This window comes from Anomaloglossus baeobatrachus (genome assembly GCF_048569485.1).
Source record: "Anomaloglossus baeobatrachus isolate aAnoBae1 chromosome 5 unlocalized genomic scaffold, aAnoBae1.hap1 SUPER_5_unloc_27, whole genome shotgun sequence".
In the NCBI taxonomy this organism is placed as follows: domain Eukaryota; kingdom Metazoa; phylum Chordata; class Amphibia; order Anura; family Aromobatidae; genus Anomaloglossus; species Anomaloglossus baeobatrachus.
The window spans coordinates 1122193-1149569 of NW_027441803.1; the positions used below are offsets into that span (position 1 = coordinate 1122193).

Here is a 27377-nt window from a genome sequence, read left to right on the forward strand (position 1 = left end):
GGTCATGCAAGGGTGCAGCAAGTTGGGCGAAGTTTTTGATGAACCGGCGGTAGTAGCCGGCCAACCCCAGGAAAGCCCTGACCTCCTTGACGTTTGTGGGCTGCGGCCAATCCCGTACGGCGGCTATCTTCTCTGAAGATGGCTGGACACCTTCGGCTGATATCCGGTGGCCTAGGTAATTGATCTCGGGCTGCAGAAGACGGCACTTGCTGGGTTTCAACTTCAGGCCATGTTCTCTCAACCTACTGAACACACGGCCCAGCTGCTGCAGGTGCTCTTCAAATGTGGCCGAATAGACTACAATGTCGTCCAGGTAGATGAGGGTGAAGTCGAAGTTGAAGTCTCCCAAGCAGCGCTCCATCAGCCGCTGGAAAGTCCCCGGCGCGTTGTTCAGACCAAAGGGCATCCAGTCGAACTCGTACAGGCCCATGGGTAAGATGAAAGCAGTCTTCTCTCTATCTTTCTCATGCATAGGTACCTGCCAATATCCGCTGGCCAGATCCAACGAAGAGAAGTATTTGGCTTTCTTCAGGGCTGTCAGGGATTCTTCGATCCTTGGCAAAGGGTACGAGTCCCGGATGGTGCAAGCATTCAAACGGCGGTAGTCCACACAGAATCTCAGGGATCCGTCCTTCTTCTTGACTAACACTACCGGTGCTGCCCAGGGGCTCTGGCTTTCTCGTACCACTCCCGCGTGTAACATGGAATTCAGGAGATTTTTCACTTCTTGGTATTGCTGGGGAGGAATTTGGCGGTACCTTTCACGGATAGGAGCAGTGTCACCGGTGGGGATTTCGTGCTTGATACTGGTGGTGCACCCAAAGTCGGTGTCATGCCGGGCAAAGGACGCCTGATGCTCTTGAAGTAGCTCTTCCACCTGGGACACCTCCCGTTTGGAGTATTAGGATACGTCCAACTGACACTTCTCTCGTAGTTCTCGCCCCGCGTTGGTGTCACCCGCGACAGCGGCCATGGCAGAGACCGTCACTGTCCAATCTCCCTCTGTAGACGGTACAAACTGGAGGGGGCTCATAGGGTTCACCTCTTCGGTTAGAGCGTAGACTCGGGCGAGCTGTGTCCCGGCTTCTAGGTCAACGCTCACGTTAGCCGTGTTGCCCAGCCTGACAGGAATTCTTCCCTTTCTCACTACTGCTAAGAGTTCGAGCGACTAGTGGATTCAGCTTCCCTTCCTTCGGGGAGCGCGGCTCAATCAGCACCTCCACGCCTTCAAGCTGTCTCATGGTGCTAAGGGGTAGTGAGATAACTGTCTCTTTCCCAGCTGGTAAGGTGATCCTAGTATGGCGGGGTACGGTGACCGTGGCCAGCGGCAGTTGTTCTTCTGTCATTCGCTGGAGGTTGCAGGTCCGGACCACTTGCTGAAAGGCACGGCGGGTGGCCCTATGTGCGGTCACTTCTTGCCAGTACTTGGGCCCCTTCTTGGTAAACAACACCAGATTCAGGTCTTTCAAGATGTTCATCCCAATAATCATGGGCGTTTCTGATCCAAAGCCTTCCCTGACCACGATTATCCCTCTCTTCCCGAGATCTTGGCCAGAGATTTCGGTGTTCATCCAGGCAACTCCCGTCACCGGAATGGGTAGATTATTGGCTGCTTTGATCTTGATGGCGGTATCAGGGTCATAGGCAACCCGCGGCTTTAGACATTCTTCGTAGAACTGCTCGGAGATGGTGGATACCTGAGACCCAGTATCCATTAACCCTTGTACGGCGATCCCTTCCAGTAATACTTCCAGGGTGGGGCTATTTGATGCAAGTTTGTTCCGTGGCTGGCTCTGTTTTCCTACACCCCTCTCTTTGGCATCCCCTGCCGAGTGAGCCTCTTTGGCAGGGGCGTCTAGTTTAAAGGCGGCCACTGTTGTGGGACATGACTTGCTGGTTCTGGTAGATCGGACTGTGGAGGAGCTTGAAAGTTCTGGGGGCAACGGTTGGCTCTATGGCGGGGATCGCCGCATGTCCAGCATCTTCCCATCGGCCGGCTGGGTTGTTGTCTCGCTTGCCGGCCCGCCTGTTGGTCTAAGGTGAGCTGTAACACCTGTTTCTGCAACTCTGCCACCATCTGTTTCAGTTCTTCCGTGTTGCTGTTCGGAGTCCCGATACCAGATATGGACCTGCAAGCCGCGGTATATGTCTGTGTCTCCACGACAGGTCCCCTTGAACGTTCTATAGCTTCTTGTTTGGCCTCAGCGAACGTAAAGGCCGGATTTATCCGGAGTAGATCTTGCAATGAGCGGTTAAGGTACGGGTCTCTCAATCCGGTCACGAACTGATCTCTCAACACCAGGTCACGGGTACCCGTACTAGCTATCTGTTCTTCGTTTCTACCGACTTGTTCTAGTAGCACTTGAAGGGCAATGGCATATTGAGGAATGTCCTCCGAGTTGAGTACGCCGGAAGAACATATAGCGCAATGTTCCCGCATATGTGGTCGGCCCATAGGTGTTCTCCAGCACCCGCACCAAGTCATCCAACGTACGCTGGCCCCTAACCGTCTCCAGCCTGACTGTCGTCCACGCTTCCCCCTCTAATGTTAGCATGGCCATTTCTGCTAAGGTCTTAGGATCAGTGTTATACATTTCCCCCACTATCTTAAGTTGCTCAGTCCATTCAGTTACAGGATAGTTCCGTCCGTCAAACTTCCTCACCTGATTGACAATAGACGGCGGGGGAGCTGTCCGGTTATAAGTTACTACCGGGGGATGATTTTGTTGGTCACACATCCTGCCGACTACGCCACATGAAGCGACCGGTGGTAGGGCCGCGGGTGTGTGTGTATGCTCTATTCCAACAAAATCCTCATACTCAGATTTTACCGGTAGTAACATTTCTTTACTATGAAACATATTTATAATACAATCAACCGAACTATCTGCGCACATGAGTATAGTGGAGACCCTGGATTTTCACTCCTTCCGGGTACGCAGCAAGAAGAAAGGAAAAACAACAACAAAGAAATGGCGGCAACTTTCCCTAACTTTCCCTACAATCACGTACCAGTCTATCCCGGAAGAAGATGCCGCTCCCACGTCGCAGGCCTGGAGTCTCACGATGATGGGTCCCGGTGCAGCGCTGAAGGGATGCAGCTCCTCGGTCTTTTCCTTTGAGCTTCCCCCGCTGGTAACGGATTCTAATCAGTCTTTTAGTCCCGGGGCACGCCGAGCAGAAGAAGGGAGGTCACAGCCCCTGCACTTACACTCTGGTTGCGATGCTCTGCAGTCCGGTTAGATCCTTGGTGAAAACAAAGTCCTGCAGACCGGGAATGGCAGAAACCACTTCCACAGGGTGATTTCTCCAAGACTCCGGTGGCAAAAGAGCCCTCTGTTCAGGGAGACCACACGCAGCTCTCCTCTGGCTGAGCTCTGGAGCTGAACAACCTTCCCGCACTTTTTTTTCTTCCTGGTTTTCACACACAAGCTGCAGTAGGGGATTTCCCAGCTCTGTGTTTGTGATTGCACAGTCTGACACTGCCCCCTTGTGGGCAATTGCTGAAACAGTATTCAAATCCATTTCTACATTAATGATGCAGTCTGAATTGTTGATCCCATTACATAGCACAGTTCGCTATTTAGCTGACTGGGCAGAATCTATATATTCTAACACGCATGGTGGTGGCTTTTTGAGCTGTTGTTTCAATGATCTGGAGGAACTGCTGTTCCTAAATTTTAAGATTATTAATAAAGGATGAAATTTTAATGCTGTTTATATCTACTTAGTGCCTTTGAGATTGCTATATATTCTATGTAGATCTTTGGCCTGAGGGGCCTCAAGTGGTCCTGTAACATATACATTTTGGAGGGACTGCTGTTACTTATATATTACTTATACATATTCCATAGACGTTTACAATGTGTCCATTGTGTACCCTCCTCCTCCTCCTCAAATTTCCCGGTCTGGAACGTAAACTCGTGTGTAAGCCAGAAGATTGAGAGCAGATTCTATCTTGGATGGCAGACAACAAGGCCTCTTTGCATTTCTCAAGCAGCAACAAACTTTCCACAACCACAGTCTACTGTGAATACACAGAAGGCTAGCCCATCTAATCCTCAACCTGGTCCTCCTTTCTCCGCCCATCATCAGTCACAGGAGACATATGACCCCAAGCTTGGCCACTCTGAGGATCTGTTTTGGATGGATCCTTTGGTTGGCTCTGGCCTCTCAGTGCAGCATTGAAGAGGGATGTGAGGAGGTGGCGTGAGTTGATGTGCTAGTATTTGAGGACCTACGGCCAGAAGAAAGCCAGTTTGAGGGACCTGATTTACTGTCTCCAGGAGGTGGAAGTTGGTGATGTTAAGACACAGTTCAGTTGCCATCAGGTCAGCCTACAATCTCAACTGGGAAGGAGGATGAGATGGAAGACAAGGTGCTCGATGATGAGTCCACTGATCCGACCTGGACCGTTGAAATGCATAGCCAGCACAGCAATACAGAGGAAACTGGATATGTAGCATCAACACAAGCACCAAGGGGTAGTGGTTTGCCCAGAGTGAGAACTAGGTCAACTGTTCTGAAGAGCACCCCCACTGTGGCCCACGTCAGGGCAAGGGGCGTTCAGCTGCTGTCTGGACATTTTTTCTGAAAGTCCTTCAGAGAAAAACATTGTAATCTGAAGCATCTACCAGGGGCGTACATAGAAATCATGGGGCCCCATAGCAAAAGTCTGAATAGGGCCCCCCCACCCGATAAAAAAAAATACAATAAAATATTATCAAAATAAACAGCGCACGTCTGGGGGGGGACATATAAGTTACTGGAGGGACATATAAGTTACTGGGGGCTGGCATACAAGTTACTAGGACACTGCAGTGTACACAACGCGCCGGCGCTGAGCTGCAGATGCTTACAGTCTGACACTCAGCTTGGCTGGGAATCAGGGGCTGGCTGGCAAATTTTGGCCTGGGGGGCAAGCACAAAGCAGTGGCCCCTGATAAATGACCTATACTTATTGGTTCTGATTCATTAAAAAGTGGTCCAAAACTAAATTTTACTTTACTTCTAAATCTGTTATAATCCAATCTTTTTTCTAATATACGAAAAATTCCCTCACTACTCTGCTTTATTGTTTTACTACTTCCTCTCTGATGACACTTTGTTTGAAAATCCCCAATGCACCCTGGGATACTCAAACGTCATTAAGGGGCAGAAGGGGCAGAGACTCTGGTCAATCTGTAGCCTCTGCCCTCTTGCTGAAACAAAGCATCATCAGTGACCTAGATTTCAGGGGCCGGACTAATCCGTGTTTTACTTTGCATACACCAGCTGTCAATTCAAACAGATGTTCAGTAGAATTTTGTCACTGTGCACTATTCTTCTCAGTGCACAATGAAAGTGCACTCCTTCGCCGGCTCTGTTCAGAAGGGACATTACTTGTGGGAATGGCGCTGGTCTCTGCTTGTTCGTTCTTTACTTACCATGTACACTGACAGTGCGGTCTGCTGCCAGCTTGTCACTTGTAATCAGAGCCAGCGAGGGAGTGCACTGCCATTGTGCACTGGGAAGAATTCTACACAGTTACAAAATTCTACTGAGCATCCGTTGTAACTGACAGCCGGCATATACTCAATAGAGCAGGGACTAGTTCAGCCCCTGAAATGGACGTCACTAATGACAATTCATTTCAGTGAGGGGGCAGAGGCTGCAACAGTGACCGCAGCCTCTGCCCCCTGATCATGACTCATTTAAGCTTCCTAGCATTCACTGGGATTTTCAAACCAAAGCAGCCAAAGTAACAGTGACCGACGCTTGCTGAGCACTGCAGGGCTTGACGCTCACTGAGCACCGCAGCGCCTGCAAACAGTGGAGTGCGCCGCAGCCAACAAACCAAAGAACTCCAGAGTAAACAGTAATAAAAAATAGTTCTAGCAAGTGCCTCCCAGTAATTAGTGATACATTGACTGCCACCATAAAAATAATTCAATTATACAAATCTATAAATATCTACATTTCTTTTTAGTAATGCATCAGCAAAATCGTCATACAATTACCAGATAACACATTCTATATAGTGTTACTGAACAGCACCTACCATACCAAAACCAATAATACTACTATACATTGCACAATAATGCCGCCACACCATGACCAAATATTATCACCACAGAGTATGAATACAGCTACCATCCAGTTAATAAGCAGAGCCCACTGCACCAAGACCAGAGGGTTCACACCACAAATCCCCCCCAAAAAATCTGCAGAGTGTGAACTTGGCCTAATGTAGCGATGTCCTCCTTCATGCCCCTCACCACACATAATATAAATTTTTACATCTGTCTTCCCCTATCATGGTAGCGATCATGACTACTGCTGAGCGGACCTGGACTGTAAATGTCCGGATCCGCGCGGCTTCAGCGCTATCCCCGTGCCGGACTCGGGCGCGGGATTCCAGCTGCACGATCCGGAATCGGCAATTCATAAAAATGTTAAAAAACAATAATTAAAAGAGCGTTTCATACTTACCAGACTCTGTCATAGCGGCACACTTGCTTCCGGGTCGCGCTTTCACTTCCTCTGCTGTGCACGCAGTCACACAGCTTTCCATGCTTTCCCCGCCCACGGGCCGTCCTCTCAGCTGTGATTGGTTCCTGGCTGACACGCCTGCAGCCTGTGACAGTCTCTTCCCCGCGGTCATCGCTTATCGCGGCTCAGTAATGGGCTGCACTCAGAGCGGGCAGCCGTGCTCTATAGCTGCTCGCTCTGAGATGTAGCAGTGCCGGATGTGTCGCCGCGGGACTTCTCCTGTGGATTACGTCGGTGCTGCAGGGTATTTGGGGGGTTAATAAAGTGGTGAAGGAGGAGTGTTTTGTATTTTATTCCAAATAAAGGATTTTTCTGTGTGTCTGTGCTTATTTACTGTCATTTACAGGTTTGTGTGATGCAGGTATCTGATAGACGCCTGTGCCATCACACAAACCTAGGGTTTAGTAGCAGCTATGTGCCACTGCTAATCCTGCTATTACCCCGACTGGCACCGCATCACGCCAGCGGGAAGAGCCAGTAGCGCACACCGGTATGTCGCATCTAACAGATGCGGCTCTACCGGACGGCAGCGGGCTGAGGATATACCAGCCCCCGGCCCGGCGTTATGGCTGGATGTGAAAATAGGGGGAACCGCACGTCGTTTTTTTTTTTTTACTTTCACCAGAGTCACACGTGCGAAGGGCTCACGCGAGTCTGCCATGGCAGCACCCGGCAGCCTCGCACGTGTGACTCCGGCCACTGTATACACAGCAGATACTGCGCGACGGCTGAAGCTGCAGCCGAGCGCTATACCTGTGCTGCCGAGTGTTTACTTCTGTGAACTGACCGACAGACTGTACTGTTTTCCCCGCCCACCGGCCGTCCTGTGATTGGTTGCAGTTAGCTGCCACGCTGCCACTCAGGATGGGGGCGTGTCTAGCTGTAACCAACACGCGCCGGTGGGCGGGGAAAACCATGAATATTGAATTGTCGGCTCCGGAAGGTAACAGCGTGACCCGGAAGCAGTGTGCCGCCATGACAGCGCCTCGCTGAGTATGCCGCGCTTGCTCCTAGCCCCTCCACAAACGTTTTAACCCTCCGGATTCCGGTCCCCATTGACTTATATGGGCACCAGATTCCGGATCTGATTCTTTTTTAAATATGTTAGTGATCCGCCGGCCCCGGATTATTGGCCGTTCAATCAACTCTAATTATGACCCGCTTTATAGCCTTAGGAGTTATAGTAAAACTCTGCATAGTACAGGGTACAGTGATGTTACAGTACAGGGGTAACACGCAGCGCTGTCACAGTACAGGGGTAACACGCAGCGCTGTCACAGTTCGGAGGCAGTGAACACAGTGATGTCACAGTGCAGGGAGAATACACACAGTGATGTCACAGTGCAGGGAGAATACACACAGTGATGTCACAGTGCAGGGAAAATACACAGTGATGGCACAGTACAGGGATAATACACACAGATGGCACAGTACAGGGATAATACACACAGTGATGTCACAGTACAGGGATAATACACAGTGATGGCACAGTACAGGGATAATACACACAGATGGCACAGTACAGGGGTAATGCACACAGTGATGTCACAGCACAGGGCAGTTTCTGTGGTGTTACAGGTATTTGTACATTATAATGCTCACCTGCTCCTGTGCTGTGAGAGATGTTAGTGACTCCCCTCCCTGCTGCTCTTCCTGTGGGTCTGGCTGTGTTCAGATCCTGTCCTGTGCTTTTCTTTCTGGTTTTTCTGCTTTCTGCTTTTCTCTGTGAGCTCTGCCCTGTGTTTGCTGTGCTGATTCTACTGCTTCTGCCTTGTTGCTCTGTTTTCTATGCTCTCTGCTCCTTATGCTCTTTGCTTCTCCTGCTGTGTTTTTCATCTTGCAATCTGCCGTGCTGTCCTGAACAAGCTCCGCCCTCTCCTGATTGGCTGTCCTCCTCCTGGCATCACTCACAGAGGCCACGCGGTGTGCAGTGTCTGCATATCGATGATGCAGCAGCCTTCAGCTATTTGAACAGTGCAGGCCCCCAGCGGCTACAATCAGCTGCTTGGTGACCTCCCCGGGGCAGCCCGCTGGTGCTGGGAAGTATGAAACTGAGAACGCGCACACACAGCGGGCAGCCGGGGCCAGGCCCCCTTCACGTCAGGGGCCCCATGGCAGTGGCGTGGTCTGCCTCTATTGGCGGTACGCCACTGCTTAGGGGCCCTACAAATGCTACATGGTGCCCGCAATCTATTTCAGCCAAATTTGCTTTCCAAAATTCAAATATTGCTCCTTCTGTTCCGGCTCCTCCCATTTGTCCAAACAGAGGTTTCTGACCACATGTGGGGAATCACCGCGCTCATAATAAAGTGGGGAACAAATCGTGGGGTCCACTTTTTGGCGTTACCTCTCAAAACCTGTCAAAGTGACACTGATCAGAATGGCAAAAAATGGCCGAGTCATAAAGTACAAAACTGGCTCCGTCCTTAAGGGGTTAAACTGAATGTAAATGAGCCGGTCAGGAATAGCAGGAAACTGGTCCTGAACTGGTTAAAGTTGAAAACAGTTGCAAAATGAAGGGGTTAATGATAATGATGATCCCAAATAATAAAGACCCTGCACCTACCTCCACCTGCAGAGGCGCACACTAGATATATAATACCCTGCACCTACCTCCACCTGCAGAGCCGCACACTAGATATATAATAACCTGCACCTACCTCCACCTGCAGAGCCGCACACTAGATATATAATACCCTGCACCTACCTCCACCTGCAGAGCCGCACACTAGATATATAATACCCTGCACCTACCTCCACCTGCAGAGCCGCACACTAGATATATAATACCCTGCACCTACCTCCACCTGCAGAGCCGCACACTAGATATATAATACCCTGCACCTACCTCCACCTGCAGAGCCGCACACTAGATATATAATACCCTGCACCTACCTCCACCTGCAGAGCCGCACACTAGATATATAATACCCTGCACCTACCTCCACCTGCAGAGCCGCACACTAGATATATAATACCCTGCACCTACCTCCACCTGCAGAGCCGCACACTAGATATATAATACCCTGCACCTACCTCCACCTGCAGAGCCGCACACTAGATATATAATACCCTGCACCTACCTCCACCTGCAGAGCCGCACACTAGATATATAATACCCTGCACCTACCTCCACCTGCAGAGCCGCACACTGGATATATAATACCCTGCACCTACCTCCACCTGCAGAGCCGCACACTGGATATATAATACCCTGCACCTACCTCCACCTGCAGAGCCGCACACTAGATATATAATACCCTGCACCTACCTCCACCTGCAGAGCCGCACACTAGATATATAATACCCTGCACCTGCCTCCACCTGCAGAGCCGCACACTAGATATATAATACCCTGCACCTACCTCCACCTGCAGAGCCGCACACTAGATATATAATACCCTGCACCTGCCTCCACCTGCAGAGCCGCACACTAGATATATAATACCCTGCACCTACCTCCTCCTGCAGAGCCGCACACTAGATATATAATACCCTGCACCTACCTCCACCTGCAGAGCCGCACACTAGATATATAATACCCTGCACCTACCTCCACCTGCAGAGCCGCACACTAGATATATAATACCCTGCACCTACCTCCACCTGCAGAGCCGCACACTAGATATATAATAACCTGCACCTACCTCCACCTGCAGAGCCGCACACTAGATATATAATACCCTGCACCTACCTCCTCCTGCAGAGCCGCACACTAGATATATAATACCCTGCACCTACCTCCACCTGCAGAGCCGCACACTAGATATATAATACCCTGCACCTACCTCCACCTGCAGAGCCGCACACTAGATATATAATACCCTGCACCTACCTCCACCTGCAGAGCCGCACACTAGATATATAATACCCTGCACCTACCTCCACCTGCAGAGCCGCACACTAGATATATAATACCCTGCACCTACCTCCACCTGCAGAGCCGCACACTAGATATATAATACCCTGCACCTACCTCCACCTGCAGAGCCGCACACTAGATATATAATAACCTGCACCTACCTCCACCTGCAGAGCCGCACACTAGATATATAATACCCTGCACCTACCTCCACCTGCAGAGCCGCACACTAGATATATAATACCCTGCACCTACCTCCACCTGCAGAGCCGCACACTAGATATATAATGCCCTGCACCTACCTCCACCTGCAGAGCCGCACACTAGATATATAATACCCTGCACCTACCTCCACCTGCAGAGCCGCACACTAGATATATAATACCCTGCACCTACCTCCACCTGCAGAGCCGCACACTAGATATATAATACCCTGCACCTACCTCCTCCTGCAGAGCCGCACACTAGATATATAATACCCTGCACCTACCTCCACCTGCAGAGCCGCACACTAGATATATAATACCCTGCACCTACCTCCACCTGCAGAGCCGCACACTAGATATATAATACCCTGCACCTACCTCCACCTGCAGAGCCGCACACTAGATATATAATACCCTGCACCTACCTCCACCTGCAGAGCCGCACACTAGATATATAATACCCTGCACCTACCTCCTCCTGCAGAGCCGCACACTAGATATATAATACCCTGCACCTACCTCCACCTGCAGAGCCGCACACTAGATATATAATAACCTGCACCTACCTCCACCTGCAGAGCCGCACACTAGATATATAATACCCTGCACCTACCTCCACCTGCAGAGCCGCACACTAGATATATAATACCCTGCACCTACCTCCACCTGCAGAGCCGCACACTAGATATATAATACCCTGCACCTACCTCCACCTGCAGAGCCGCACACTAGATATATAATACCCTGCACCTACCTCCACCTGCAGAGCCGCACACTAGATATATAATACCCTGCACCTACCTCCACCTGCAGAGCCGCACACTAGATATATAATACCCTGCACCTACCTCCACCTGCAGAGCCGCACACTAGATATATAATACCCTGCACCTACCTCCACCTGCAGAGCCGCACACTAGATATATAATACCCTGCACCTACCTCCACCTGCAGAGCCGCACACTAGATATATAATACCCTGCACCTACCTCCACCTGCAGAGCCGCACACTAGATATATAATACCCTGCACCTACCTCCACCTGCAGAGCCGCACACTAGATATATAATACCCTGCACCTACCTCCACCTGCAGAGCCGCACACTAGATATATAATACCCTGCACCTACCTCCACCTGCAGAGCCGCACACTAGATATATAATACCCTGCACCTACCTCCACCTGCAGAGCCGCACACTAGATATATAATACCCTGCACCTACCTCCACCTGCAGAGCCGCACACTAGATATATAATAACCTGCACCTACCTCCACCTGCAGAGCCGCACACTAGATATATAATACCCTGCACCTACCTCCACCTGCAGAGCCGCACACTAGATATATGGCTGCTCTGTGCTTACAGGACCTGTGATGATGTCACATGGAGGGGAGGAGTCAGGGGTCACATGATCAGCTCCTCAGTGTATGCAGGACTCTGCTGTGCTGGTTGTCATGGTGCTGGATGAGGGGGAGTTTATGTGTGGGGTCAGGAGGGGTTTACAGTGTGGATGTAGCAGAGCCGTGTGTGTACGAGGTGTACGGAGCAGAGCCGTGTATGTACGAGGTGTACGGAGCGGAGCCGTGTGCGTACGAGGTGTACGGAGCGGAGCCGTGTGTGTACGAGGTGTACGGAGCGGAGCCGTGTGTGTACGAGGTGTACGGAGCAGATCCGCGTGTGTACGAGGTGTACGGAGCAGAGTCGCGTGTGTACGAGGTGTACGGAGCGGAGCCGTGTGTGTACGAGGTGTATGGAGCGGAGCCGTGTGTGTACGAGGTGTACGGAGCGGAGCCGCGTGTGTACGAGGTGTACGGAGCGGAGCCGCGTGTGTACGAGGTGTACGGAGCGGAGCCGCGTGTGTACGAGGTGTACGGAGCGGAGCCGCGTGTGTACGAGGTGTACGGAGCAGAGCCGTGTGTGTACGAGGTGTACGGAGCAGAGCCGTGTGTGTACGAGGTGTACGGAGCGGAGCCGTGTGTGTACGAGGTGTATGGAGCGGAGCCGTGTGTGTACGAGGTGTACGGAGCGGAGCCGTGTGTGTACGAGGTGTATGGAGCGGAGCCGTGTGTGTACGAGGTGTACGGAGCAGAGCCGTGTGTGTACAAGGTGTACGGAGCGGAGCCGTGTGTGTACGAGGTGTACGGAGCGGAGCCGTGTGTGTACGAGGTGTATGGAGCGGAGCCGTGTGTGTACGAGGTGTACGGAGCGGAGCCGTGTGTGTACGAGGTGTACGGAGCGGAGCCGTATGTGTACGAGGTGTACGGAGCGGAGCCGTGTGTGTACGAGGTGTACGGAGCGCAGCCGTGTGTGTACGAGGTGTACGGAGCGGAGCCGTGTGTGTACGAGGTGTACGGAGCGGAGCCGTGTGTGTACGATGTCTGATGTGTTCCCAGTTTTAATTGCATTTCTAAGTGTTGTCAGGGGTCATAAAGTGCGGCACCGAAATCCACAATCAGACATTAGCAGAGGTGTTGGAAGATCGGGGACGAGGAGCAGAAGAAGTCGCAGGCAGGAGACGTCCTGGAGACCACAGACAGTCGCTGTGCACATAATAACAGTCTTACTACAAGGCACAGGTTTATGTCTTGATCGGCTTTATATAGGCCTAGGAAGCTATACACATGGAGCACGCTGGATACTGGCAAAGCCCAATGTGGAGCACAAGAGAGTTTAGCAGCCCGGGGTGTAGGGAGAAGAGCCCAGACCCAGGACAGGGTGTGACATTAGCCCTCAAAGGGACTCTCCCAAAAGAGTTCATAACTGCGCCATTGGGAGCCATGGTCTTGGATTCTGTCAAGGGCTCACAACATGAGGTTGTTATGAAAATATTAATCTCATATTAATTTGCAATATTCTGTGTTCATTATAAGTCGTGTTATAGGAATTTTAATCTCATATTAATAGCTGGATATTATCAGTAATTGTAGTTCTCTGTACTCATGATTCTGTATCTGCTGATGTGTGAAGAGGGAGAGCGTTAGCTATTGTCCAGACTTTATTTATCTATGCTTCTCCTGTCTGAGCAATAGGGCAGAAGATAAAGATTTATTGAAGACCAAACAAAGTCTCATTATAATAGATAAATGGTCACAAGTTCCTTATCTGGTGAGCTGGGAATTAAGGGATTTACATGTTAAAGCTAGGGTGATATGTCATTGTTTGCAGCTGGTTCTTTGAAGCATTACTATAAAAAGACAGATGTTTCCCTGACTAGTGAGCAACAGGAGATGCTAGACTGAAAGATAACAGAGGATGAAGTAAGACAAGTCATAGCAGGTGCCTCTAATGGCAAATCTCTGGCTCCTGATGGTTATACCGCTGAATATCATAAGATTTTATCCCCTGACCTGATATCCATCCTTACTAATCTTTTAAATGTAGTTTTCCTCCAAGGGATCCCCATAGACCGGTACACTGATTCACGCACCATAGTTATCCCTAAACCAAATAAAGATCCACAACTGCCACAGTCTTACCGCCCTATCTCACTTCTCAACCACAATTATAAACTGTTAGCGAAAATTCTGGCAAGCCGCTTACAGGTCCTACTGCTGGGTCTTCTCTGCGAGGCCCAGACGAGTTTTACCCAAGGGCGAAGCAGTGTGGCAAATATACAATTTGCGGTCGCGGCTACTGTCCTTATCCAAGATCCATCGCAACCGGCTGCAATACTGATGAGTCTGGATGATAAAAGGCCTTTGACAAAGTAGCATGATCCTTCTTAGGCCCCTTTCACACGTCAGTGATTCTGGTACGTTTGTGCTTTTTTTTCAATGTACCAGAATCACTGACATACGCAGACCCATTATAATGAATGGGTCTGCGCACCCATCAGTGATTTTTCACTGCACGTGTCTCCGTGCAGCGTACCCGCGTGTCCGTGATTGCTGCACGGAGACATGTCCATTTTTTTCTGGCATCACTGATGTCCCACGGACCACACTATGGTGTGATCCGTGAAACACGTGCCAGAAAAAAATGTGCTTCTAAAATAAAAAGCATTTTAACTCACCGGGCTCCAGTGACGCTCTGTGCAGCCTGTTCTCCCTGCTGCTTCCGAGCCGGCTCATTACTGTCGCGCATATTCATGATGCATGACAAAGCCGACCCGGAAGCAGCTGCTGCGGGGGTCAGCACCGGCCAGATGCTGCACCGCGGGAGCGATCAGCACCATGGACAGCGGGAGCGCGCACAGGTGAGTTGATTTCTAAATGCAATCACGGGCCACGGAGAACAGAGCCCGGATTGCACTTAGACAACCCACGTGTGCCGTGAATCACGGCACACGGAGGGACATAGGCGTGTTTTACACGTCAGTGAAGAATGGCAGTGTTTTTCACTGACGTGTGAAACGGGCCTTGTATGAAGTTTTAGGTAGGGGAGGATTCGGTCCAAAATTCCGACAATATATTCAATACCTACACACAAATGCAATCACCTGTGTGACAGTACATAGTTATATCACACCACCAATAGACATCTTCTGAGGAGTCAAACAGGGGTGCCCGTTGTCACCTCCTTTATATAACCTCTCTATTGACCCTTTACTATGTTATCTGTTGCAGACCCCTACCTTTAGGGGACTCAAGACTGAATCTAGGAAGTTAAAAATTGCTGTGTTCGCAGATGACATCTTACTGATCATAGCCAACCCTAAACAAGTCCTAGGTTCACTTATACAAGACAAAGCAATGGGTGACTTATCGGGTTATACTAGTAACTGGGATAAAACAGAGGTAATGATGCTACGAGCCCCCCCAGGCCATTGTGGGCATCGAGATCTCCCTGCCAGTGGACTACCTGCTCTTTACAATATCTGGCAGTGAAAGTGACGAGGCTCCCGGCCAGATTATATCATACTAATATCAAACTGTATCGACAATTTAGAATCCACTCTGGTTACATGGAAAAACTTCAGTTTCTCATATCTGGGTAGTGATAACTTAATTAAAATGACAGAATTTCCACATGTTCTCTATCTTTCACATTCTCCCAATGTATCTGGCGGTGTTGTGGGCGCCGGTAGTAAAGGGTCGACACAGGGAGTGCAGTTCAACTTCTTTACCCACTGAGTTAGTTTTTTTGTAAAAATTCAAATTATTTTTTAAACTCTTCACAACACATGACGTACTGAGTACGTTATGGATCGTGTGAGGTTAATCCCCGCGGCGATCCACACACATATCAGCTGATTACAACAGCTGACATGAGTGCCTGCTAGTCGTCAGTGGAATCGCGTTCCACCCACGACTATTATCCCTTACATCTCACTGCCAAAATCTGGCAACGTGATGTATATGCGCGTCGCAATTAAGATCACTTACCCTGCCCCGATCGGAAGTCACGTGACATGATCAGGTTACTTACGGTGGTTGCCATGGTAGCACAGGGTCATGTGATGCCACTTGTATCACCTGTAGCTATTATGAGTCACTTCCTCTTACACCCGGCAGACTGCGGTGTGTAACAGGAGAGCTCCTTTTCTGCAGATCTCAGCTGTGGAGCTGTGATATGCAGATATGGTAGAGCGATCAAATTGCTGATTGTTATAGTCCCCTAAGGGGACTAGTAAAATGAAAAAAAAAAAGTTTAAAAAAATTTAAAATAATAAAAAAAACAAAAGTTCAAATCAGCCCCCATTCACTGCATTGAAAAGTAAAGGGTTAAAAAAAAAAACATACACAAATGGTATCACCGCGTTCAGAAAGGCCCGACCTATCAAAATATAAAATCATGTAATCTGATCAGTAAACGGCGTAACGGCAAGAAAATTCCAAACGCCAAAATTTAAGTTTTTTGGTCGCCGCAAATTTTGCGCAAAATGCAATAACAAGCGATCAAAACGTAGCATCTGTGCAAAAATGGTACCGTTAAAAACGTCAGCTCAAGACGGAAAAAAATAAGCCGTCACTGAGCCATAGATCCAGAAAAATGAGAACTCTACGGGTTTCAGAAAATGGCGCAAACGTGCACCACTTTTTTTAGACAGAGTTGTGAATTTTTTTAACCCCTTAGATACAAGCCACCCTATATATGTTTGGTGTCTACAAAGTTGCACCGATCTCAGGCATCACAGCGACACATCAGTTTTACCATATAGTGAACATGGTGAATAAAATATCCCCAAAACTATTGTGTGATCGCACTTTTTTTGCAGTTTTTCCACACTTGAAATTTTTTTTGCTGTTTTACAGTACATTATATGGTAAAACTTATGGTTTTATTTAACAGTACAACTCGTCCCGCAAAAAATAAGCCCTCATATGATGAGTGATGGAAAAATAAAAAAGTTACGGCTCTCGGAAGAGAGGAAAAAAAAACCCCGGAAAGCCGCCCGGGGGTGAAAGGGTTAATATATTTTTATTCAAGGATTATTTCCTGCTACCATTGAAATATAAGTAATATCATACTGTGTATTCCAGACATCAGCCGCAGGCCGGGGCTTTTGTGTTCACTTATTTTATTTGTAGCTGTGCCACAAATATTTTATATGCACATCATTTACCGAATTTTTCGGACGATAAGACGCACTGGACCATAAGATGCACCCTGGTTTTAGAGGAGGAAAATAGGAAAAAAAAATTTTAAGCAAAAAATGTGGTCATGACACACTGTTATGGGACGAGGATCTGCTGCTGACACTATTATGGGGGTAATGTCCCCAAATTCTCTGCTAAGGTACCCCATCCTGGTATATGCCCCATCCTGCTATATACTGCCATCCTGGTATATACCCCCATCCTGCTATATACCCTCATCCTGGAATATGCCCTCATCCTGCTATATACCCCCATCCTGCTATATACTGCCATCCTGCTATATGGCCCCATGCTGCAATATACCCTCATCCTGCTATATTACCCCATGCTCCTATATGGCCCCGTGCTCCTATATGGCCCTGTGCTGCTATATTACCCCATGCTCCTATAAGGCATGTATCCTGTATCACACAAAAAACAATAAACGTTTATACTCACCTTTCCTCGCTCCATGCAGCATTGCTCCTCCCCCTGTCTGTGGCGGCAGCAGCACCGCTTATCTGTGTGGAGCCATCACCGGTCACTTCCGTGCAGCATCACTCGTCCTCCAGTCTGTGGTGGCAGCAGCACCGCTTACCAGCGTGGAGCCATCGCCGGTCACTTCCATGCAGCACGCGATCTCCTCCAGTCTGCCAGTCAGCTGACCTGCATGACTAGCGGCGCACAGCGATGACGTCATAGCTGTGCTCACTGCTTTCTACACAGATCAGCTGACCGGCAGATGACGTCATAGCTGTGCTCACTGCTTTCTACACAGATCAGCTGACCGGCAGACTGGAGGAGATCGCGGTGCTGCACGGAAGTGTCTGGTGAGTATGCCGTACTTATTCACTGCTCCCCGTGCTGATGATGATGCGTGGGGGGCAGTGAATACAGCCGCACATGATCACTCCAGGCTGTAGTTGCCAGGGGTGATCACGGCCGGCTGTTAATTATGCGCGCACCCCCCGCCCATCACCCCGCCCACCGGTCAGTGACGGCTTCAGCGCTGAGAGATGGGCAGGAGGATGGGCGTGCATATGAAATGAGCGGGCCCACGTGGTCTTTACGTTTCCTTTCGGTCTTTACCCTATTTTACCCTATCTATATCCTTTTTGAATAACTTGAAGTGGCATAGAATACTATTTTATACTTTTCTTAGGAGCAGCTACCACAGAAATATCTGGAAATACAAGAGGAGACAACCACTGCAGACCACAGCCAGGAACAACTATAAACCACACCCAAAGCATCCCAGGGTGAGGTTTCTAAAGAAAGTCAGAAGCTGGCAACAGAGGAAAAACCTGACAGGTTCCCAGGGTCATAGAGTCCGCTGCTGCAGAAACAGACAACTCGTGTTGTCAATGGATTGTCAGCCGACCGTGACACCTATGTGACAACCCCTCACTATTTGTGTGTGAAATATATACTCCAGAGATGAGGCAAAATCATCACATCTAAACAATAGATAAAGATAGGCATGAAGAATATATGTTTTACAAGCATTTATTAACAAAACAACAAGTTTGGAAATGCAATTATATACAATGTGATATATTTAAGAGTTCCTATCTCCAATCTGGGGCTGCGCTTTTTAGTAAATAAAGCAATGGGCAATCTGAGATTAGTTAATTATCTAAATATAATCCAGTATCAAAACATTTTACAAATGTTCCTAAAGGCTCTCTCTGGGTTCGTAGAGCTCACACTGCTGAGGGTTGTGGGATCTCACAACCTGGAAGTTCCTTCGGGGGACATTAGGGACAATTCCAAAAGTTTTGGTACTGGATCATATGTAGAAAATTCACTAATCTGCGGCTCTCTACTGTATTAGTAAATAAAAAAGGCAGCCACAGATTTGTGATAAGCACTATTTAAAGGGAAAGTCATCATTGTGCTAGAAATTGGAGGATGGCACCCCCCGTAACAGTGTCAGCAGCAAATCCCACCTATCAGTGCGGCATGACCACATTTTTTGCTTCAATCTTTTTCCCTATTTTCCTTCTTTAAAACCTAGGCTTGTCTTATGGTCCAAAAATACGATAAGTTTAAAAAGAAAGAAAATGTTTCTTTCCCTCACCAATTCTTACTTGAGCAATTGTAGCCGATTTTTTGATAAAACCCTTTGAATTATGGTACATCATGATGGCTTCTCCCGTGTGATTCATCTGACAACAGGCCCTGATTAAGGATAAAAAACATTTGCCAGATTCTAAAAACAATAATGACTGCTGCACTCTGATGGTTTTCTGATGTCGGCAAGACTTGATTTACCAGTTAAACATTTTAATTATTTACAACATGAAAAAAGTTCTTTCCTTGTGCGGCTTCTTCAGATGTTTAACATGATCTGATTTCTGAGAATTACATTTTCCACATTCAGAACATAAAAATGATTTATTTTGTGTGATTTTTTTGATGGTAAACAAGACCTGGTTTCCTAGTAAAACATTTACCACATTCTGAGCATGAAAACATCTTCTCCCCTGTGTGAGATCTTTGATGCCTAACAAGATCTGATTTCTGAATAAAACATTTCCCACATTCGGAACATGAAAATGGCTTCTCCCCTGTATGAGATCTTTGATGGTTAACAAGATGTGATTTCCTGGTAAAACATTTCCCACAATTTGAACATAAAAATGGTTTCTCCCTTGTAGAAGCCGTTTCTTGTTCCACATCCCTTCTGTAACTTTTATTTTGCTTAAAATTCTGTGCTCCATTGGAATTTTGGACTTGTTTGAAAAGATCAGAAAGCTCTATCATCTGAGGAAGGACTGGAAGTATATCTGGGATACCAGCATGCTCTTCATATGTATCATGTGTAATACTTTCATCATCTATTATAAATTCTGAAGATATTAGATTTCCATCTGAACTCCCAATACAGTCATCTGCTAAAAATAAACACAATGTTACTAGTTTTTAATGATATTATCTTGAAAGTACATTTATTTTTTTTATACCATAACATCAGAAATTAAATTAGGGAAAAAATCATTCTGAATCTGTTTTCCAATTTTGAGATCTAAGAGATACATTTTCGTTAATTCAGACCTCCTATTCCTGTCTCCAGGATATCTCTCCAGTAGCACCAGTTCTCTGGAATGTGCTACAGTAAATAATCTGACTGATTGTCACAATGTGACTGCAGAATAACGAAGGACAGTCGGCTCATATACTGTTCCTCACGCTAGGAGGCCCTAAGGGGTCCCTAATCTCTGGATTACCCCTGAAGGTGGAGATGCCCTTGTACTGTACCTCACTATTCTCCTGACTAGATCTAATCTGTGATTTCCCAGGGAAGGAATGTGAAGGAGTATGATGGAAATAAAGATTAAGACAGACGGGAAAACTAAAACTAAAGGCCCAGTCACACACAACGACTTACCTGCGATCCCGAAAACGATGCAACCTGATAGGGATCGCAGGTAAGTCGCTGGGAGGTCGCAGGTGAGATGTCACACAGTCAGATCTTACCAGCGATGCAGATCAATACAGGTCGCAGTTGCGACCTGTATAACGATCTCAGCAGTCACTGTGACCCTGTCACACAGTGTCAAACACAGCGATGTGTCCTGCTCAGCAGGACATCGCCTTTGAAGAAAATGGCCTGGACCATTCTGCAACGACCAGAGATCTCACAGCAGGGGCCTGATCGCTGGTAGGTGTCACACATAACAAGATCGCTAACGGGATCGCTACTGCGTCACCAAAACCGTGACGCAACTGCGATCTCGTTATGTGTGACGGTACCTTTAGGCACGCTGCAAACTCACAGAAACAAACAGTGAGAGACTAAGGAGAAAAGTAAGAGCAGGAAGGCAGTATCAAAAGGACATCAAAGGTTAACACCACAACAGTTCACAGCAATAATGTACAACAACCACCTGTTAGTCTGCATCATAACACCTCACCAGACCAGTATAGGTAAACTATAGCTGGCATTAATGGAATAGTCCAACCGCATATACAGAAGGGGAGAGAATGATACTGGCTTCCTGCAGCATGTGATCAAAGACACTAACTAGCAGCCCAGCAGAGAATAACTCTTGCTAGCCTGCCTGTCTGTGGTTTGATGCCTGTGTCTCCCTGCACTGCTCACGGACATCAGAGAAGTTAGCAGGCAGAGTGTAGTTTCCACAGATCCTGACACCGCCTTGACAGTTAAATAATCTGCAAACATCTCTGTGACATTGGTCCACAACATAGACAAGTTCAAAGAGATTTTTTTCGAAGACGAAAATAAAATAGTTAAGGACAGATGCTGGAAATTTAACGAAGATGTCCGGGACTATGAAGTTGATGGTCTATCCTTAAGGCCCTAAGTATAGACACAAGGCATTCCCAAAATTCTTGATGCTGTGATTTTATTTATCAGTGGATGTGCATAAATAACGTTTTCGGTCACAGAAGACCTTCATCAGTTGCACTATATACAAAAGATTAATAAATAAAAAAAAAATTTAAATAAAAATTTCAAAATACATGATGTCAATAATACAAAAATGTATACAATAAAGAGGAAAATGGACAGTGCAGAATACAATATATATACATAAAATGACAAATATATACAAAAAATTATATACAAAAAATTAATTTGATTTATTGCACAATTGTGCGGCGAGAGTAAGAGGAAAAGGGGGAAAAAAAACGTAAATGATGAAAGGTATACTGAGGAAGTAGGAATTTTTTTATTTATTAATCTTTTGTATATAGTGCAACTGATGAAGGTCTTCTGTGACCGAAAACGTTATTTATGCACATCCACTGATAAATAAAATCACAGCATCAAGAATTTTGGGAGTGCCTTGTGTCTATACTTAGTTTCTTGGCTTTGGAACCTACTAAGTGCACCCCTTTCCATCTACACAATATTCTCCATTTCAAGGAAGTGCCATTTGTTATATTCATATCCTTAAGGCCCTGTCACACACACAGATATATCTTTGGCAGATCTGTGGTTGTTGTGAACTCATGGACATATTGTTCCATTTGTACACAGCCACAATCCTGGCACTGATTGTCCACAATTTCACTGCAACCACGGATCTGCCGCAGATTTATCTGTGTGTGTGACAGGGCCTTTAGGCTTTGTAACCAAAGCAGGTAGCAGTGTCTTGCTGTCTGTGCAGATAAACATTAGGGCTCCAATTCATCAAGACCGGCGATGGACACTGAAAAATGACATCAGGGACGGGAGTGAGATCTCTGGCATAGGGAACGCCACAGTTTGATACGAATTAGAGAAGAGGTGGCATCACACCCTTGTTCTGGCCAAGCTTTGCCAATTTTTGTAAAGCTGGTTAAAACTGGCGTGACCACACACACACACACACACACACACACACACACACACACACACACACCAGCCTGTCTCCTCTTCTGCTTTAGACTCCTGCAAATGAGACCTTTGGTCGTGATGTCAAAAAGGTCTTTAAGCAGTCCTTTAATTGGCATATAAACACTGGGGCCCCAAAGAGAATGGGAGACCTGTGAAATTGCCCAGTTTGCTCTCACTATACCCTAATGCCAGTCCTGCATGCCAGCCTGTCTTCTGTTCAGTTCTTTTAGACTCCTGCAATTAAGAGACCTTTGGTTACATCATGTCACATGACTTTGAAGTCATCAAAGGTTCTTAAACAATTAACCTTAGAATACAACTGATGAGGACCCTAAGAGAGTGGGGTTCTTAAGAATATGCGCAGTTTGACTCCTCCCAACACTGGCCATGACTGTAACTAGGGCTTAATTTTGGAGTAGGTCTTATTTACTGGGAAACACAGTAATCATGAACCCTCTGCAGGTCTTTGAGTTGCCTTCATAATGACATAGAGAAGACTCTAGAAACAAAGAGCAGAAGAAGCAGAAGGAAAGAAAATACAGCTGAAAAAAAACCCACAGAAAAACACCTAAAAATGTAAACACAAAATTAGTGCAGAAAGCACATGAGTAGATATCTCTTACTGGATAGAGCTGGAGGAAACACATCCTGAGGAACATCGGGATCTTCTTGTTTACAGTCCTGTGGGAGAAGAGGACGGGGACATCTCTCTGGTGTTGTCCTCTTACTGGATAGACCTGGAGGAGACACATACAGGGACTGAATTCATTCCTTACATACAGATAATTATAGGCCGTGTGTATTTAGCCCTGTCTATTACCTGGTGATGTGAGGGGCTGGGGAACCTCCATCATGACGTCCTTGTACAGTTCTCTGTGTCCTTCTAAATACTCCCACTCCTCCATGGAGAAATAGACGGTGACGTCCTGACACCTTATAGGAACCTGACACATACAATGATACCGTCACCCCCGATCCCTTCATAGCGTTACTGTATAATGTCCCAGCATTCCCAGCAGTGTCACCTCTCCAGTCAGCAGCTCAATCATCTTGTAGGTGAGTTCTAGGATCTTCTGGTCATTGATGTCCTCATGTATCGGGGGGTGAGGTGGAGGCCCCGTGATTGGACTCAGGGGTCTTCCCCATCCCTCAGACACAGGGGCCTGACAGCGCTCACTAGAGGTCTTCTTCACTACTGTGTAATCCTGGTTATGGAGAGACACAGTAATAAATCTCACTCCAGACATTTCCAGAGTCCTCACCTCTCCAGTTCTGTCCATCTGTTATTCCCATAGATAAGAATGATGTAATGTGACGTCATCAGAATCTCTCACCTCTCCAGTAAGCCGGAAGAGGATCTCTAGGGTGAGGTGTAATATCCTCTCCGCCATCTTGTCCCTGTCCATATCCATCCTTCACGGGGCGATCAGGAGAATTCTCTTATATAGAAGATCTCCACTGAGAGGATCCGATATTGTAGGGACCTGAATGGGAAGGAGATGAGCCGATATGTAAAATTAATGATATAATAGTGATAATAATGAAGGGAAGATATTATTTGGGTAGGAAAAAATGTTTATCATGAAATGTGCTATGTAAATAGTACAACTGTAAAAGTAACACATTATCTTTATGATAAAAACCACAATCCTTCATACGGCAATATGAGCAGAAAAATAAAAAACGGATTTTTGTGTACTCACCGTAAAATCGTTTTCTCTTAGCCATCATTGGGGGACACAGGACCATGGGTGTTACGCTGCCTATCAATAGGAGGACACTAAGTAGATGCAAAAGACATTAGCTCCTCCTCTGCAGCATACACCCCCTGGCCGGGCCAGGCAACCTCAGTTTTAGTACACAAGTAGTAGGAGAAAAAGAAAATAGTAAGAACTTATCTCAACGGAGGAACATGAGAAAAAAGTCATAACCAAATAAGGTACTGAAAGAACCAAAGCCCAACAGGGCAACAGGGTGGGTGCTGTGTCCCCCAATGATGGCTAAGAGAAAACAATTTTACGGTGAGTACACAAAAATCCGTTTTTCTCTGACGCCTCATTGGGGGACACAGGACCATGGGTGGGAAAAATAAAAGAAAGACAACACAACCCAAGGACGAAGAACCAGTCCCAGACAGCCTGGAGCGCCTACTGAGAGAGGTGCTCTACTGCAGTTTGCAGAATTTTCCTACCCAGATTTGTCTCAGCTGAAACCTGGGTATGGACTCTGTAATGCTTTGAAAAGTATGTAGGCTAGACCAGTTCGCAGCCTTACACACCTGTTCCACTGAAGCCTGATACCGAATGGCCCACGAAGCGCCAACTGCTCGCGTGGAATGAGCCCGCAGCCCACTAGGAATGGGCTTGAGTTGCAAGCGGTAGACTTCCTGGATCGCAGAGTGAATCCAGCGAGCCAGAGTTGGCTTTGAAGCTGCCTGTCCCTTCTTAGGCCCCTCAGGAATGACGAACAAAGAGTCCGTTTTCCTAAAGGGGGCTGTCCTGGATATGTAATATCTGAGAGCTCTGACGAAGTCTAACGAATGCAGAGACCTTTCCACCCTATGAACTGGGTGTGGACAAAAGGAAGGCAGAACAATGTCTTCGTTCAAATGAAACGGGGTAGGAACCTTTGGAAGAAAATCCGGAAGGGGGCGCAGAACCACCTTGTCCTGGTAAAAGATCAGAAAAGGCTCGCAGCAAGAGAGTGCTGCCAGCTCCGAAACCAGTCTGATGGACGTAATTGCCACCAGGAATGTTACCTTCCAGGACAGAAGAGCAAGGGAGGATACCTTGAGAGATTCAAAGGGGGACCTGTGGAGACCGTCCAGAACGAGATTGAGGTCCCATGGGTCCAGCGGCCGTTTGTACAGGGGAACTAGATGGGAAACGCCCTGGAGGAAGGTCTTGACTTGCGGTTTTTGAGCCAGGCGGCATTGGTAGAAGATTGAGAGCGCTGAGACCTACCCTTTAAGGGAACTGAGAGCCAACCCCGCTTGCAAGCCAGACTGCAGAAAGTCGAGAATTCTGGGGATGGCCAGAGGCATAGGCTGGACGTTAGTTTCCCTGCACCATGAAAGGAAGATTTTCCACGTACGGTGGTAAATGCGGGATGACGCAGGCTTTCGGGCGCTGATCATGGTGGAGATAACAAGAGCGGGATTCTCCCCCGTGGTTAACACCCAGGTCTCAATGACCATGCCGTCAGCTTCAGGGCTCTGGAGTTCTGATGGGAAATGGGCCCTTGGATCAGCAAGTCTGGGATGTCTGGAAAGCGCCACGGTACGTCTGCCAGCATTTGTACTAATTCGGCGTACCAGGCGCGCCTGGACCAGTCCGGTGCTATCAGAATCACCGGGACTCCCTCTGCCTTGATCTTCCTGATTACCCGCGGCAGCAGGTGTAGAGGTGGAAATATATAAGGCAGGCGGAAGTGGTGCCAGGAGCAGACTAGAGCATCCGCGCCGATGGACTGCGGGTCGCGTGACCTGGCTATGAACGCGGGTACCTTTGCTTTCAACCTTGAGGCCATTAGATCCACGTCTGGTGTACCCCAGCGAGTGCAGATGTGTAGGAACACTTCTGGGTGGAGAGACCACTCTCCGGCGGCCAGGCCTTGGCGACTTAGAAAGTCTGCTGCCCAGTTCTCTACTCCCGGTATGTGTACCGGTGATATCACTGACCCCGTAGATTCGGCCCAGCTGAGGATCTGGTGGGCCTCGAGATAAGCCGCTTTGCTGCGGGTGCCCCCCTGCTGATTGATATAGGCTACAGCTGTCGCATTGTCCGATTGGACTCGAATCTGACGACCCGCTAGCAGAGGGCAGAACGCCTTGAGCGCGAGGAAGATCGCGCGGATTTCCAGGATGTTTATGGGTAGGGAAGACTCCTGGGGCGTCCAACGTCCTTGAGCAGTGTGGTGCCGGTACACTGCTCCCCAGCCTAGGAGGCTGGCGTCCGTGGTCAGGACCAGCCAGTTCACTGGGAGAAAAGATCTCCCCTTCGATAGGGATGAGGACCGAAGCCACCAGCGGAGTGCATACCTGACTGAAGGCGTCAGGTGAAGATGTTTGTCCAGGGAGAAGGGGCTCTTGTCCCAGGCAGCTAGAAGGGCTAGTTGCAGTGGGCGGAGGTGCAGTTGAGCAAAGGGTACTGCCTCCATAGCCGCCACCATCCTTCCGAGCACCTTCATGCTGAATCAAATGGAGCGAGACGGAGGACGTAGAAGGCAGCGTACCGCTTGTCGAAGAGCGATCGCCTTGTCCTGAGGGAGATAGATCAAGCCCCGACGGGTGTCCAGGGACATGCCCAGGAAGGTGATGGATCGTGATGGGACCGGGGATGATTTGTCTAGATTCAGTAGCCACCCTAAGCGGGATAGGGTGTCCACGGTGATCTGTACGCTGGTTGAGCAGTCGCGGAAGGAAGGGGCCTTGATGAGGAGGTCGTCCAAGTAAGGGAGAACGACTACTCCCCTGGCGTGAAGGACGCTCATGGCGGCCGCCATGACTTTGGTGAAGACCCTTGGTGCGGTGGCAAAGCCGAAGGGTAGGGCTACGAATTGAAAATGGGAGTCCTGAACTGCGAAGCGGAGGAACTTTTGGTGATGTGGGGAGATGGGTATGTGCAGGTACGCGTCCTTGATATCTATGGAGCGAGGAATTCCCCTTTGACTATGGATGCAATAATGGACCTTAGGGACTCCATTTTGAATCTCCGTATGTGCACATGTTTGTTCAGGTGTTTGAGGTCCAGGATGGGTCGAACTGACCCATCCTTTTTGGGGACCACAAAGAGGTTGGAATAAAAAACCCCTGAACTTCTCGTCGTCCGGGACAGGTATTATCACTCCTGCTGTTTGGAGCGAGTGGATTGCTGAGAAAAAAGCCTTGCGTCATTTTCGAGTCTTTGGGG

The 27377-nt window shown here is 48.1% G+C and overlaps 2 protein-coding genes across 2 annotated transcripts in view; both read right to left on the bottom strand.

The window, feature by feature from the left end:
• LOC142259115 (gastrula zinc finger protein XlCGF66.1-like) overlaps positions 1 to 23913 on the bottom strand; it is a 36963-nt gene extending 13050 nt beyond the window's left edge. The window contains 1 exon segment of the mRNA XM_075331626.1: positions 23802 to 23913. Coding sequence (XP_075187741.1) covers positions 23802 to 23879 — 78 coding nt within the window. The 5' untranslated portion in view covers positions 23880 to 23913.
• LOC142259116 (gastrula zinc finger protein XlCGF66.1-like) lies at positions 18257 to 23784 on the bottom strand. The gene is made up of 4 exons (XM_075331627.1): positions 23493 to 23784; positions 23288 to 23411; positions 23091 to 23204; positions 18257 to 20017 (listed from the first exon to the last, which is right to left on the bottom strand). Exons 1-4 carry the CDS (start codon positions 23745 to 23747, stop codon positions 19518 to 19520), a joined length of 993 nt encoding a protein of 330 aa, XP_075187742.1. The 5' UTR covers positions 23748 to 23784; the 3' UTR covers positions 18257 to 19517.
• Positions 23914 to 27377: the final 3464 nt, after the last annotated feature.